The sequence below is a fragment of the Hibiscus syriacus genome, unplaced genomic scaffold, assembly GCF_006381635.1.
Source record: "Hibiscus syriacus cultivar Baekdansim isolate YM2019G1 unplaced genomic scaffold, ASM638163v2 tig00112856_pilon, whole genome shotgun sequence".
Lineage (NCBI taxonomy): Eukaryota > Viridiplantae > Streptophyta > Magnoliopsida > Malvales > Malvaceae > Hibiscus > Hibiscus syriacus.
Genome location: NW_024063411.1, coordinates 207133 through 222434, shown reverse-complemented (window position 1 = coordinate 222434; position 15302 = coordinate 207133). Strand labels below are relative to the sequence as shown.

The 15302-nt window shown below is 31.9% G+C and overlaps 2 protein-coding genes across 3 annotated transcripts; one reads left to right on the top strand and one right to left on the bottom strand.

Moving 5' to 3' along the window:
* The first annotated feature begins 1593 nt into the window (after positions 1-1593).
* Positions 1594-4061, top strand: LOC120183983 (transcription factor bHLH100-like). The gene is made up of 3 exons (XM_039188563.1): positions 1594-1903; positions 2654-3025; positions 3962-4061. Exons 1-3 carry the CDS (start codon positions 1595-1597, stop codon positions 4043-4045), a joined length of 765 nt encoding a protein of 254 aa, XP_039044494.1. The 5' UTR covers position 1594; the 3' UTR covers positions 4046-4061.
* Positions 4062-4952: 891 nt separating this feature from the next.
* Positions 4953-7417, bottom strand: LOC120183981 (cytochrome b5 domain-containing protein RLF-like). 2 transcript variants are annotated; one of them, XM_039188560.1, is made up of 6 exons: positions 7207-7417; positions 6692-6818; positions 6165-6540; positions 5926-6060; positions 5633-5683; positions 4953-5297 (listed from the first exon to the last, which is right to left on the bottom strand). In XM_039188560.1, exons 2-6 carry the CDS (start codon positions 6731-6733, stop codon positions 5209-5211), a joined length of 693 nt encoding a protein of 230 aa, XP_039044491.1. In that variant the 5' UTR covers positions 6734-6818; positions 7207-7417; the 3' UTR covers positions 4953-5208. The 2 variants fall into 2 exon arrangements, with proteins under 2 accessions (XP_039044491.1, XP_039044492.1); XM_039188561.1 differs by having other exon boundaries at positions 6692-6734.
* Between the last annotated feature and the right edge of the window lie 7885 nt (positions 7418-15302).

Here is a 15302-nt window from a genome sequence, read left to right as displayed (position 1 = left end):
TTTGTAGGTAGCCATTTCCGATATCAATGGACAAGATCATTCATCACGCTCGACTCACACATTCAATACTGGAAAGACGAGGATCAAGCTCTGTAGAGGATACAAAGTCCAGAGAAAACAATTCCATATCAATGCTGCTGATTCTTTTACTTTTCTCTTACAAGTATGTATTATTCTTTAAGCACTTTTCTTACCTGTTCTAAACGACATTCTGAAGACGGAAAGGAGTAAAGATGGAAAAATTGTTCATTACATAATCAAATCCTTGTTTTTAACCTTCGATTCATTCTTCGCAAGCCATAAGACTTCAAGTTCCAAACGATTGAGTTTGGGGAAACGATTCGAGTTGACTTGATTCGAGTTCGAGCTCGACTTGAGACCTTAACGAGTTGAGTTTAACGAAATCCAACTCAACTCGATAAGTTCGCGTTAATTTTTGTATTTAATTTTTTTAGTAATTATCTTAAAAAGTTATTTCATACATTCAAAAAGCAAACCTTATTTATTATTTTAATATTTTTATAGATTGTTATTTTGGAGTTTAGAATTTTTTTAAAATAATTTGGAGTAAGTACAAGGTAATATTTGTTCGAAGATAATTTTCAACCTTTCAACGTTAAATGCTCACACCCCTGACATATATGGTGCTCGAACACAGTTCCTTAAGAATATAAACAATTCTTTTACCGCGGAGGCCACTTGGATCGTGCTGGAGTTTAGACTTTAAAATTACTTAATACACTCTTTTGATAAATTTTTGGGGTTAAATTTATTAATTTATGTTTATATTAAGTTTTATATAGTATTAATAGATTTTACCTATAGTTAAGAAAATAAAGTAAAAATTTCGGTAAGCGTATCGAACAACGACGCGAACAACGAGTTTTCTTAACGAGCACGAATTGAGTAAAATTTTAACTAGTTTAATGAGCAACGAGTTGAGTCGAGTCGAGTCGAGCAACAAAACTTTTTAATGAGCACGAGTCGAGCAACGTCCAACTCACAATCGACTCGCTCGATAAGCACCCCTAATGGAGTGAAAAAAAATGAATTTCAAAAGTGAGTGACAAAATTAGAAAATTGTAAAGCCAGGTAACCAAAATAGAAACACAATAATGAATGGCATCTGCCAGGCACGTGGACTCATAGTTATTGCATGCGCAGGTAAGCGAAAAGCCTGCTTCACCCACGTGCATGGCATTCACCACATGAGCTTACCCATAAGCTTCTAGGTTATATTGATATAGGGTTTATTGATATTCTATTTGTATATTAAAGTTAATTCAGGTTATAATCATATGTGTGTATTAATAATAATTTTACATATATATTTTAAAATATTTTAAATTAAAGTAATTGATTTAGTTTAGGACTAGATTTTGTATGCATGTATGTATGGGCAGGTAAGGTGTCATTTGTCAAAGCATTAATCAATTATTTTCTCAGTGTGAACATGAGAACACATCAAATATACCTTCCATCGACATACATATATATATATATATATATATTATATATATATATATATATATATATATATATATATATATATAAGTATAAACATTCATTAATCCCACATCGATCCTACTTAACAATGTGTGCATTAACCCCTTTGTTTCCGGTGTGTGAGTGGCCCCTAGATGCTCCCATCGGCCACAATCAGATCAGCAATGGCTTTGTTACCCTCGATGATTTCCATCATTTTACACTCCCTCATCTGCCTCAGCTCGACCTCGACCTCGACCGCTCCCTGTTGTTCACCGGAGACACCACTGGCGACGACGACAACAACCCCGACGTTGTCAAGAAGCTTAATCACAACGCCAGCGAACGTGACCGACGACGGAAAATGAACACCTTATACTCCACCCTTCGTTCACTGCTTCCACCATCGGAGCAATCGGTACAAATATACTTATTCATCTTGATCATGTGCGAATTTAATTTTGAGTAGCTGAAAATATTTGAAATAAATACAAGGGTAAATTACACATTGAGTACCTAAACTATCAGTTTTGGTCTATTTTAGTACCTAAACTTTTAATCTTTTCAAAACCATATCTAACATTTAATTCTTTTTTTTCATTTTAGTACCTCGCCGTTAAGAAATTAATGCATTTAGTACTTAAACTATCAGTTTTGGTCTGTTTTAGTATCTAAACTTTTAATTTTTTTCAGAACTTAACGTTAAATTTTGAACGGACTACTAAAATAAAACAAAAATTAAAAGTTTTTAATGGCGGGTACTAAAATGAAATGAAATAAAAACTAAATTTTAAGCATAAGTTTGAAAAAAAAAATAAAAGTTTAAGTACTAAAACAAACTAAAGTTGATATTAGGTACTAGATACGTAGTTTACCCTAAATATAAAGAAATATTCAACCTTTATATATTAGTTTAATATCCAAAATGACTATGGTATTTTAGTAAATTTCTTACTTTAACTTTCATTTTTTTTATCACACTGACGTTTTCTAATAAAAAATGGAACCAGCCCTATAACATCGGGTCGAAACGGAATTCGTCGAGTTCGTGTCAAAGGTTTATATGTATTATTTAAGGATTAAATTAAAATAAATTCAAAGTTGAAGGATTAAATGGATCGTTTTCTGAGATTTCAACCTTCGAATTGTTGATCGTGATTGGTTGCAGAAAAGGTTAAGCATCCCGGCGACAGTTTCAGGGATGCTGAAATACATACCGGAGTTACAAGCGCAAGTGGAGAAACTGATTCAAAAGAAGGAACACATTCTTTCAACCATTTCCAGGCCAGATGTCGATCATCAACAGCAAAGCAAAAGAAAAATGTTGGAGGGATTTAAATCAGACTCGCCGTTCACAGTTTCTGTCAGTAAGGTCAGTGAAACGGAAATCGCGATTCAGATTTCAACACTCGCGGCGGCGGCTCAGACTCCGCCGTTGTCGACTGTCTTGCTCGGTTTAGAAGACGACGGACTGTTCCTAATGGACTCTTCTTGCTTCGAGTCATTTGGTGGACGAATCTTCTACAACTTGAACTTTCAGGTAAATATTATTTTGATATAATATGATATTTTTATTATTTAATATAAAATTAAATTTAGATGGTGGTCAACGGTAACAAGAAAAGGACAGTGATTATTTTAAATTATTTTAAATTTAATAATAAATAAATATTATTTTGTTATTTATTTTAAGTTATTTTTATGTTTAATAATATATAAAAATACCATGCCGTATAATAATAATAAAATAATTTATAGTGACCAAAATAGGAGTAATGTAAAAATTTAGTAAATAAATTAAAAAAAAATTAAAAATATAATGAACGAAATAAGAGAGAGAATAAAATTAATTATGAATGATGCACATATAAAAATAATCAAATTAAAAGGTAAGTTAAACTTTAAATATGGTTTTGAAAACAAAATAATTTTTTGGTACCAAAACAAAATAAAGGTAATAGTTTAAGTATTTACTTAGTTTGCTCTTGAAAAATGAGTAAACTACACCAATAGTCACCAACTTATTGCTTCTCTCATATTTTGGTCATTGAATTTTTTTTTAAAAACGTAACCGGGGTTATTCTTTTCTATTTTTATCATCAATCGTTAAAAAATTAACGACAACAATGGAGTGAGATTCTTTTATTATTATTTTTACAATTGTCACATTATTTTCTCTTTTTTATCAACAAATGACGCATCATTTTTTTAAACACTTTGAGATGCAAGTTGGGCTAAAGCCGGTAAATTTTAGGTTAGATAAAATTAAACAATTTAGGGTTAGGATAAAAAAAGATAAAGATTTAAATTCACTCATAACGTTTGATTAAATATTCATTTTGATCCCTAATCTTTTTCCTGAAGCACTTTAGTCCCCAACTTTTTACTTGAGTCAAAACGACTTATATAATAAAATTATACTATTATTGTGTAGATTTGAGAATGGATTGAATTGAATTATGTTTTGATAATGCAGGTGGGAAGAACATACAATTTGGAAGCAATGGTTTTGGTTTTGAACGACAAGCTTTTGTCCTTGTATGGGAAAAGGGAACCTTGATTGCATTTTCTTATTACTATTTCTTTAACAATTATTATTATTATTATTATTATTATTATTATTATTATTATTATTTATTAAATCTCTCTAACAATTAGGATATGCATGTTCATATAAAAAAAAGATGATCTCCCCTTAACAGCAATTCCATCCGACACTTTATGCGATAATCAACGAACCGTCTTGAACAAACGAACAGATGAATCATGCATCGGAAAAGTAACAACCATGTATTCAGGTAAAATAAAAAAACCCAAGAAGAAAACCAAATAAAAACCTACATCGAGAGTTCAAAAACACCGGTGGTGGTCTTCCAACGCTGCCATGAATGAAAAAAAAATAACTTGAATAAATAGAATTGATTTTTTTTACTTTCTATTAAATTAAAGCAATTGAATAAATCGAATTGATATTTTTTATAATTTATCTATAAAATAAAATTTGTTTTAAATTAAACATTTATAATCAATCTTTTTATATATCACCTAAAAATTTAATTTTTAAATCGACACCAGTCGTATATTTTTCAAGATTAACACCAATTTGACAAAAACGAGTCATGGCAAACGCTGCTCGACATGGATGCGATGAACATTCTTCGATATTTGCTTATCAAGATTTCTCATTACTATCTGCTACGACATTATTGTGATATCTATGAAGAAGAAAGAGATCCACAACACTGATTTTATCATTGTGAAGCTTACGACAATACTATGCAGCTCGAACGTGTTACCGGGAGGTACCAATTTATCGAGGTCGGAAGTAAATACACACACGAAGATCATCGCTTCCATCAAGAAGATTTATTACTGCCCGATATGCGCATCAAATCGAGAATCAGTGCATCAATAGAACCAAAAACAACATTGTATTAAATACAACTGATCATTAGAACTCTAGCTGGTATTATTTTCTTCCTTCAACTAGAAAATTTAGTGTCAATGTACCCTCCAATCATAACCTAAATATGATGCTCGAAATATCACATTGCAGCAATGCATGTGTGTAGTACAACTTATTCCATTCACCATCTTCTATGAATTCAGATTTATAGAATCGAATGACACAATCCAACTCCGGATAATAAGCATCCTCTTCCTGCACCAAGAACAATAACAACAGCCAACAACAAAGGCTGAATCCAGAGGAAGAGGGGTTTATCACGTCTGTTTGCCTTCACTATCATCCAAAATACCAACCAAACATTTTTCCAGCAAGAATTCGAAGTTTACCCAAGCATGGTATTTGTCTTGAACACGGGTTAAGGGATGTCGCATAATTTTAAAAATTCAAACACCGAGGAGAATAGCATCTTGTACTTTCCCCATTTTTATAAAAGGTGAGAAAATATATATATATGACATTGATTATAAGGCCGTCCTATATCTTAAGCTAGGCTTTCAAGCATCTCTACTAAGGGTTTCTAATCAACTCCCAAATTCAATATGTTAAGTTGAAATTGTACAATAACTAAGTACTATTAACCCTAGTCCAATGTCATGCAAACATTTTTTTCAACTGAAGAACATGTAAAGTTGGCATTACCTCGGCCTCAACCATAAATAGATTTTTCTTAAAGGATACTGAATAAAGCTGTGGAGTCTTTTCCCACTGCCTTCATGAGCATATCAACACCTGAGAAAAATCATATTGTCAAAATAGTTAAATAGCCTTTTCTAGACAAAATATATATATTATTACACTACAAAATTCATGGACAAAACTAATATAGGAAAATAAAAGTTGACTTGTTATATCTCAGCTCAATGATTCCACCATAACTAATAATGTCGTCACACATTTCATTCTATGCTCAACTAGAAACCATGAAGTAACGGATTCAAAGTTAAGGGGAATATGAAAAGTCATGTACAAACCTCCGGGGTGAAACTTCATGTATGGAGAAATATTGTACACACGTCCTTTCAGAACAGTCCACATGGAACCATCCTTTTGGTTTTGCTTAACTTCACTCATTGAAATAAGCCTCCTATTTGACTGCCCTTTCAATCCTAAAACACATGATTTATATTGAAATATAGAAGAGACGTGCAGTTAGTGTTACCATTAGAGGTCATTGGGGGGAGGGAGTCCTAGAAGCGATTTCACATCATACCTGCAAGGTCAGGATGTGTACGAGTAAGCTTAAACCAGTCCATTTGACTATAACCCTTCTCAAAAGGAACCTTGGCCCGAGGTGCAGGCTTTCTAGTAGAATTCTTTGGCTTTTCTGCATTCTTGGCTGGAGTACCCGCATCTCCGGGTGCTACTTCTCTTGATGATTCACCCGATGATCTCAAATGTGAAGCATCAGTAACACTGAAACTCAAAGAACCAACAGTAGCCTGATGTGGCTGTTTATCTTTCCAGGGAAAACCACCATCCTTATTATTGTCACTGCAGCTTGAGGATTCGTCTTTGATGGCAATACTACCAACATCAGCTGCTAGATTATTCGCCTCCACACCATTTTGATCGGTCAGTGACCCAACCTAAACCAAAAACCCAAAATTTAACTATTCTTACAATAAAATAAAAACATCATTACAAAGAGCAATACTTCTTGATATACTAAGTTAATACACGCAATGAAAAGGTATAATGTAAGGTCACGATCATGAGAACTATAGAACTTTAACTTACCTGACAAAAGGTAAAATCATCATCATTGTTGCTTTTCTCCATGCTGTGAAGAAAAAAGATTCAAAATTTAGAAAACCAAGTCAAGCAACAGCTTCTCTGATAAAATTACAGCAGCTCTTTACACCATCTGCAATCACACAATCAGAGAGAACAATAAAAGAATGCCAAAAATCAAGGAAATAAGCACAAATTACATCCAAATTACACAAGAAGAATCCCAAGGCTGATTGAACAATTCAATACTCTTTTCTTGGAACTCCAAATCTCAAGCTTAAATTTCATTAAAACAATAGCCATACACTTAACTTTGCTTCCAAAAATTCAAATACATGATTTTGTGATGCTGTCATCTCATCTCATTAAAAGAAAATCTAAAATGAATAAAGAAAGAGAGGAGGCGATCCTGAGATTATAATTAGAATCAACAAAATAATCAAGTCACCTAAAGGAATAGATTTTGAGTTCTTCAATTACGGATTTAATATATAGAAAACAGGAGATGAAGAATAACGTACCCGATTGAGTTTTTGATGCGACCACACGGAAATCCAACAATAAAGTAATCCAACAACGATGAAGAATAACGTTTATAAAGTTGGGGGAAAACTAATCGGAAAAATGAAAGGAAGAAGTTTCGAGGAAGAAATATATGGAAATTAGGTGCAATTCTGGATATGGGGGCGGCGTACACGGCGGCTGGAATTGGGATTGGGAGAGAAAAAAGTGCGAGGAGGGCGAAAGTTTTGTAATCTTCCCGACAGAGTTGGTGACACACATTAACTGTACACAGCTTTGTCAGCAATTGACTGAAAACTAATGTTTTAGATAAACTATAAATGTCATCACCCAACTTTATTTTTTCTTCTATTTTGGTCACTAAAGTTTATAATGTTTTAATGGCATCATACCAAAATTAACCCTCGATATTTATCAAAATGGTCATTTTTTCTCTGTTCTATTTTTTTTGAGCATTTGGCCTTAGTGTATGATTTTAAGACAAAAAAACTTTAATATTTAACAGAATAATCAATTTGTTCTTATTATTTTTCTGAGGCACTTTAATCGTCAATATTTTATTTTAGGTTAAAAAGGCTCCTATTTTAGAGCGTTAATCATGTATAATTAATGATTTTAATATATAAAGGGAGATTTTTACACAAAGTGAAACGTTGGGGGCCAAAATGCTCAAAAAAAGAATAGGGGACAAAATGACTTTTGATAAATGTTAAAGGCTATTTTTGATATTATACCTTTTCTAATTTACTCTTTCAATTGGTTACTATTTTAATCACTTGTATGTTAAATCAAGAAAAATAAGTGACATGAAAGTCACGTGAAAATATATATATTTTTCGAGTCGGTCAGGTTGGATGAAAGATTTATAATTTTCGATTCGATTCAAATTCTGGTGAAGGATACATATTTTTTGGGTCGGGTCGGGTTGACCAAAAATCCGACTCAATCAGACACGTTGTCATCCCTATGCATATCCAAACTTTAGTTAATATATTTTAGGGTAAAACTACACAAATGGTCCCGATTATACGGTAATGCTCTATTAAGTCTCTCGACTATTAAAAGTTATAAAATGGTCCTTCAATTATAGAGTGTCTCTTTGTTATGTCTCTCGACTATTAAAAGTTACAAAATGCTCACCCCCAACTATTCATATATTCCAAATTCGTCATTTTCCATTAAAAAATCGACGGTCGTTTGAGCTAGACGTTCACACGATGATTGAGATATGATAGTCGTTTAAGATTCTAGGATCATACTTTTTCACATCATAATCAGCGGGTTAATGTCCAGCTCAGACCGTCGTCAATTCTTTTAACAGAAAACAAATGATTTGAAATATACGAATAATCGAGTGACCATTTTGTAACTTTTAATAGTCGATGGACTCAACAGAGCAACATATTATAGTCGGGACCATTTTACAACTTTTAACAGTCGAGAGACTTAACAAAACAATATCCTATAGTCGAAGGACCATTGGTATACTTTACCTTATATTTTAAATACACTCTACCTTAAATATAAATTATTATTTATTTAAATTAATATAAAATATGATCCATACGATATTATACTTTCAAAACTTTTCCACTTATCATTTGACTATTTTTCCCCCCAACCATGATATTACCAATTTTATCATTTAAAGCAAGGGAAACCTTTTCTTTTGACGGATCTATTGAATGTCAGCCCTTTTAGCCGCAAAGGGAGAAACAATTTCAACCTAATGGATTTGCCTGTCGAGTGACGGTCCAAGCAAAGACTGCAAACCCATGTGGTTATAAGGAAACTTTGACGAAGAATCTTGTTAAGCTATCTCAGTGTAGGGATGTAAAACGGGCTGGTCGGGTGTGGATATCCCCTCTTCTATCCTCAAATTCACCTAATATTTTTAAATTCACCATCCGTCCACCACCTATGGTAGTTAAAATTTTTCAAATCCACACCTGCTCATGCAGGTACATTCTCAAATCCATCCCCACACCACTATCCTAATTAGAGACGTACCTGGCTAGACCCGTCTGATAACAACCTTAAGTTATACATAAGCAACAAACACGTCCATTAAGAAACATAATAAAATAAATCAAAGATTATCTGAGTTAAGTGTTAACATAGATCTTAAAGTACATAAAACACTATAACAAAAGACATAATTAAAGCTGAGAAACATAAATGACAAACACATAATATTTTTGTTCTTTGACACACATAAATGACAAACCCTAAAATTATACCTAAATTTATGATGATCCAAAATTTAATGGGTATTTGCGGGGTGGGTGGATGTGTGGCGGGTCGATACGGGGTGGGCGGATGCGGGGCGGATAAGGTCTCAAACCCATCACCCGCCCACTACCCGCGACGGGTACCACTTTCTAATTCCACACCCGTCCACTACCCACTAAAGTTACGATGCAGAATCCACGAAATTGTACTAGGAATGGCAACGGGTCGGGTTCGAGGCGGGTTTTGCTCGCCCTGTCCCCGAACCCGAAATAAATCCCCATCCCCGACGGGTTTTTTATCGGGGCGCCCCATCGGGGATTTTTTTTGCCCCGTCCCCGAACCCGACCTGAAATATTATACCCGAACCCGAACCCGAACCCGAAAATATTCTATATATAATTAATATAAAATATATAAAATATTATATATATAATTAATATAAAAATTATAAAATATTATATATATATATATATATAATCGGGGCGGGGCGGGGGATACCTTTCCCCGAACCCGAACCCGACCCGAAAAAATCCCCGAAAAGAATCACCGAACCCGAACCAGAACCCGATATCATTCAACCCGACCCGACCCGAACTTGATTGGGTTTCGGGTTTTCCCGTCGGGTTCGGGTCATACTGCCATCCCTAAATTGTACCCATTTATCATCTCTATCTCAGTGATTAAAATAATGATTGTTATTTTTATAAATTTTAAGTTCGAACACTACATATTATAAGGGTATTTTAATATTCATCGTCAAACAGTCAAGAATTTTTAAAACATATACCAATTATGAGCAAAATTTTCATTCATTTCCCTAGATAAGAATCGTTTAAAAAACTATTTTTTTTACATAAGTCATAAACACGTCTTTTATTTATTTTAATAAAGATGGAATTTATATTACGAGTAAAATTTAATTATTCAATATCAATTTTGATATTTAATATTAATTAAGACTAAAATAATATTTCTTATTAATGCATCAACGAGTCATGTCCACATTAAAAGGTTCATTTGCGATTTATTTGAAGTATTCTATAAGACCAGTGGACATGTTGTGCATACCGGCGATTCAAGCCCACATATATCTAACTTTCTAAAATTACTGCCCAATGTAAATCCTCTTTTAAGTCTTTAAGTAATAAAAAGGAGATAAACTACGTATTTAATATCTAAATTACCAGTTGTCATATGTTTTAGTACATAAACTTTTAACTTTTTTAAAATCATATTTAATGTTTAGTTTTCATTTTATCTTAGTACTCTTTCGTTTAAAACTTAACGCGTTTAGTACCTAAACTATCAGTTTTGGTCAATTTTTGTACCCAACTTTCAATCTTTTAAAAAATTAACGTTAAATTTTGAGAGATGATACTAAAATAAAACAAAAACTAAATTTTTTAATGGTGTGATACTAAAATAAAATAAAAACTAAATTTAGGTATGATTTTAAAAAAATTAAAAAGTTTAAGTACTAAAACAAATCAAAATTAATAGCTACTAAATGCTAATTTACACTAAAAAGAAATTACAAGTGATGTGCTAATCTTATATAATAATGAATATTACTATTTGATATATTAATTACGGAGTTTTTTTTTATAAATCAGTGTTAAGTTATAATAACTAAAATTAAAACTGTTTGTGAAAAAATGTTCTATATTATTATTTAGTTCCATTTTTTATGGTCAATTATAAAATGATTTATTAATTATATATAATTTTGAGTAAACTACGCCTTTAGTACCTAAACAATCAATTTTATCCCTTTTAAACTTTCAATTTTTTTTCAAATTCATATCTAACATTTAGTTTTTATTTCATTTTAGTACCCTCATTGTTAAAAACTAACGTGTTTAGTACCCAAACTATCATTTTTTGTTCGTTTTAATACCTAAACTTTTAAAAAAATTCAAAAACTTAAGGCTAAATTTTTAACGAGGTATTGAAATAAAACAAAAACTAAACTTTAGGTATGATTTAGAAAAAATTGAAAGTTTAAGTATTAAAACGGACCAAAACTGATCATTTAAGTTCTAAATATTATCCACCCTGTATTTTTACATGAAGTTAATGTTTAATACATGATGATATATAAATACATAATCAATATATAAGATAAGAACGTGTATTTACAAGTAAATCAAATAAATGTATTTGACCCAACTCTTCATATTCTCAAAAATGAATGAATAAAATATTAACCCAAAGTTTTTTTTTTGAATTAATCAATGATATCTGATCTATTGACCAACTAATCTAGATTGGGTACTGCAGAAGCGAGGGCGACCCTCTCAACCCAGTTTGCTCCATTCGCAAACGCCAAGATTCGAACTCCTGACCTTGCTTAAGAGACCTAATGTCTCATCCCACTAAACCAACCGATTTCCGGTCTAAAACCCACTAATTTCTTAAATATAAAAAAGACTCAACTAAAATGGTTGTCCCTTGTTCCCATATGTAATGGGGTAAGGGGGAGATAAGATAGTAGACTGCCACCAATAGAGAGCAGCTTCCGTAGAAGACCTCCAAATTATGAAATACCCTCTGTAAGACTCGATCCCACGACTTCAAGATTAAGAACTTTGTGCTCTACCAACTAAGCTAGATAGTCATCTAAAAAAGGTTCAACTAGTTGTAGCAAAACCATATAATTCTTTTAAGCAAATAGCCAAGTAGGACTTGGAAAATTAGCTTAAAACACTAATTAGGTTAAGGTTAACTGAATTTGGACTTAAGACAAGTAAGGGTTTTGATTGTGACACCTAAACCTTGTACTCCTTTTTCTAGCCCCCCTTTTTGCATCCCATAAATACCCTTCAAAATCCTATCCCTTTCCTCCCTCGTGTTCTTTGAAATCAAATGGTAGAAAAGTAATTATCACGCAAACAAATGCTACGTCGTTGATAAAACTCGTCGGCTTTTGCTCGTGAAAGAAAGAAAAAAAAAAGGATTTTCGATTATCGTCGTCGATGACCGTCAAATTCTTCAGCTTTACTTCCGTCGTGGTCTTGATTGTGCTGGCGATGGCGCTCGTGGTGCTGCCTCTGTTTCTTCCTCCGTTGCCTCCGCCGCCGTGGATGTTCCTGCTGGTGCCGGTGTTGATCATGGTGGTCCTGGTTTCGTTGGCGTTCTCTCCCTCGGCGGAGCACGACATTGATTTCTCCTGCGTCTGATGTGTATGTATGGAGCATTTTGTTTTATCTTTTTCCATTGATTTGTTTCTTTGTTTTCTCGTACTTCAAGCACTGCCCCCATACATATTGAAGATCCAGGCACCTGAAAACTTTTCATGCTCAAACCTTTAATCCATTTAAAATCGGTTAAATTCTATTTTTGATCCCTCTACAACTCTCACATTTTCGATCTAGACTCCGTAGGTTAACTTAACTTATTCCAATCCTCTACTTTTACGATGTAATGCATGATTTGGATGTTCTAAAATTTTCGATCTAATAGCATTTTAGATCTATATCAACTTAAGTAAAATTACATTTTTATTCCTTCTAATTTCTTAGATTGAATACATAATAATATTATTTTGAACTTAGATAAGTTATCTCTCCCGATATTTGATCTTAGTTTCGTCATGTGAATGTTAAATTTGAGAGTATAATAGGACTAAAATTGCAATTTGACCAATATTTTTGTCTTCTAGTTAACGTTATAGATAGCTCCGAGTTCAGATTTCAGCTCCTTTTTTTTTTAAGATTTCTGTTTTTTCCTGGAAAATGGAACTATTTAATTATCAATTAATTGGAGTTAATAGTTCATAAATACTAATTAAATCAATGTTTAACGACACCATAATTAATAAAATTTATTTCCTTAATATTGGTTAACGTTTTCGTTAAAAAACATAATGAAAAGGCATGCAGTAAAAAATATAATTTTAGATATAATAATATTTAATTATATTTAAAGAGTTTATCCTTTAGAAGTTTTAAATTTTAAATTTTAAATTTTAAATGAAATAAATAATAATAGTAAATGGTGCAATGAGTAATAGTAGTTCAGAAATTTTATTAGGTTACGGAGAAGTAGGTGAAGGGAAGAGGAGTAAATGAAAAGGCATGAAGTGGTAGAGTAGAGGTGTAGGGTTAATAGGCAAATAGGATGAGGCCATTGGAATGGGTATGTACTCCTCGAGCACTGTGGCCTATGGCTAACTACACTCCATGCATGAATCTTCTCCATTTTAGATGCCACTTACCCTAGCTCAATTGCTCGAATCCCTTATTTTCTTGGGTAAAGTGCATAAATAGTCCCTCACTGTAGGACATTGTTATGTTGAGTTCATCGACTATTAAAAGTTATAAATGATCTTTTAATTATAGGATGTTGCTTTGTTGATTTCCCTAACTATTAAAAACTATAAAATGACCACTTGATTATTCATTATGTTCAAAATTCGTCATTCTATATTAAAAATTGACGACATCCTAGGTTGAATGTTAAGTTGCTGAGTCAGATATGATAAAATCTGATCTCATAGTCTCAAATGACCATCATATCTTAGTCATTATGTTAACATTCAACTCTGATGGTCGTTGATTTTTAATGAAAAAGGGTAAATTTAGAACATAATAAATAGTCGGGTTATCATTTTATAATTTTTAATAATTGCGTGATTTAATAAAATAACACATTATGGTTAGAGGGATATTTTATAACTTTTAAGAATTAGAGTACTAAAAAAAATCACCATCCTATAGTCAACGAACTATATTTTGTACATTTTACCCTATTTTATTTATTATGAATATAACGATGGTAGGATTGAAAATTTTGATACTTTTATTAATTGAGTATTAATTTGATTGATATCGCTATTGTTATAATATTTTAGAGTTTATAGTTCAAATATATTTAAATATAATTATGTTTAATACAGAAGTGAAGGGTAAGTGATAGATGTAATTGTGGTTCAAGGTGAGTATTGAAATCTAAATTTCTTTAGGTTGATTATTCATTTTATTAATAGTATTTACCTTAAAATTTTATTTATAATTATTTATTACGTAAATTTTTTATTGTTAATATATATTTATGTACCTTAAAAATATTTCTAGATCGGTCGCTATAAAAGATTATGGATATTTAATATACATAAAAAAGAAGTTTAGGCAAAGTAAGCGAATTGTCTCTCTTTACAAGTTGGATTTTTGTTAAATCTCTCGACTATAAAAATTGTAAAATAATTAAGTTATTTTTCATCCAAAAATTAACCTCAAATCAGGTAAAAGTTTATAAAATTAAGGGTAAATTACACTAGATACTACCGAACTTTAGGCATTGTGTCGTTTATACCACTGAACTTTTAACTTTGACAATTATAGTATTGAACTTTAATTTTCGTTTAAATTATACCACTGAGCTGTTAAATCGTTAACAGTCAGGTCGACACGATGTCGTTTTGGTGAGGTGTCTACGTAGAAAACCGTCAGCTATGTCAGTAGTTGTTAATCATGTCATCGTGTCGTTAACGATTTAACGGTCCAGTGGTATAATTGAAACGAAAATCAAATTTCAGTGTTATAATTGGCAAAATTGAAAGTTTAATGGTATAAACGATACAACACCTAAAGTCTGATGGTATTTGATGTAGTTTAGCCTAAAATTAATATAATACCATATATAACTCCCAACTTTTACAGTTTTATCGATTTTCTTTGGTTTTTCTTGTTCGAATGAAGTTGTGTGTGTTCTTCATTTTAGAATTCCAAGTCTAGTAAAGGAAATGCATGTTTTAAATTACCCTAAAAGTCCTTTAAATGTTTGAAAATTGTTATTTTGGATTCTATTTGTGATGAATTTCACTTCTTCCTTTATTTATGACTATATAAATTATCCATTTTAG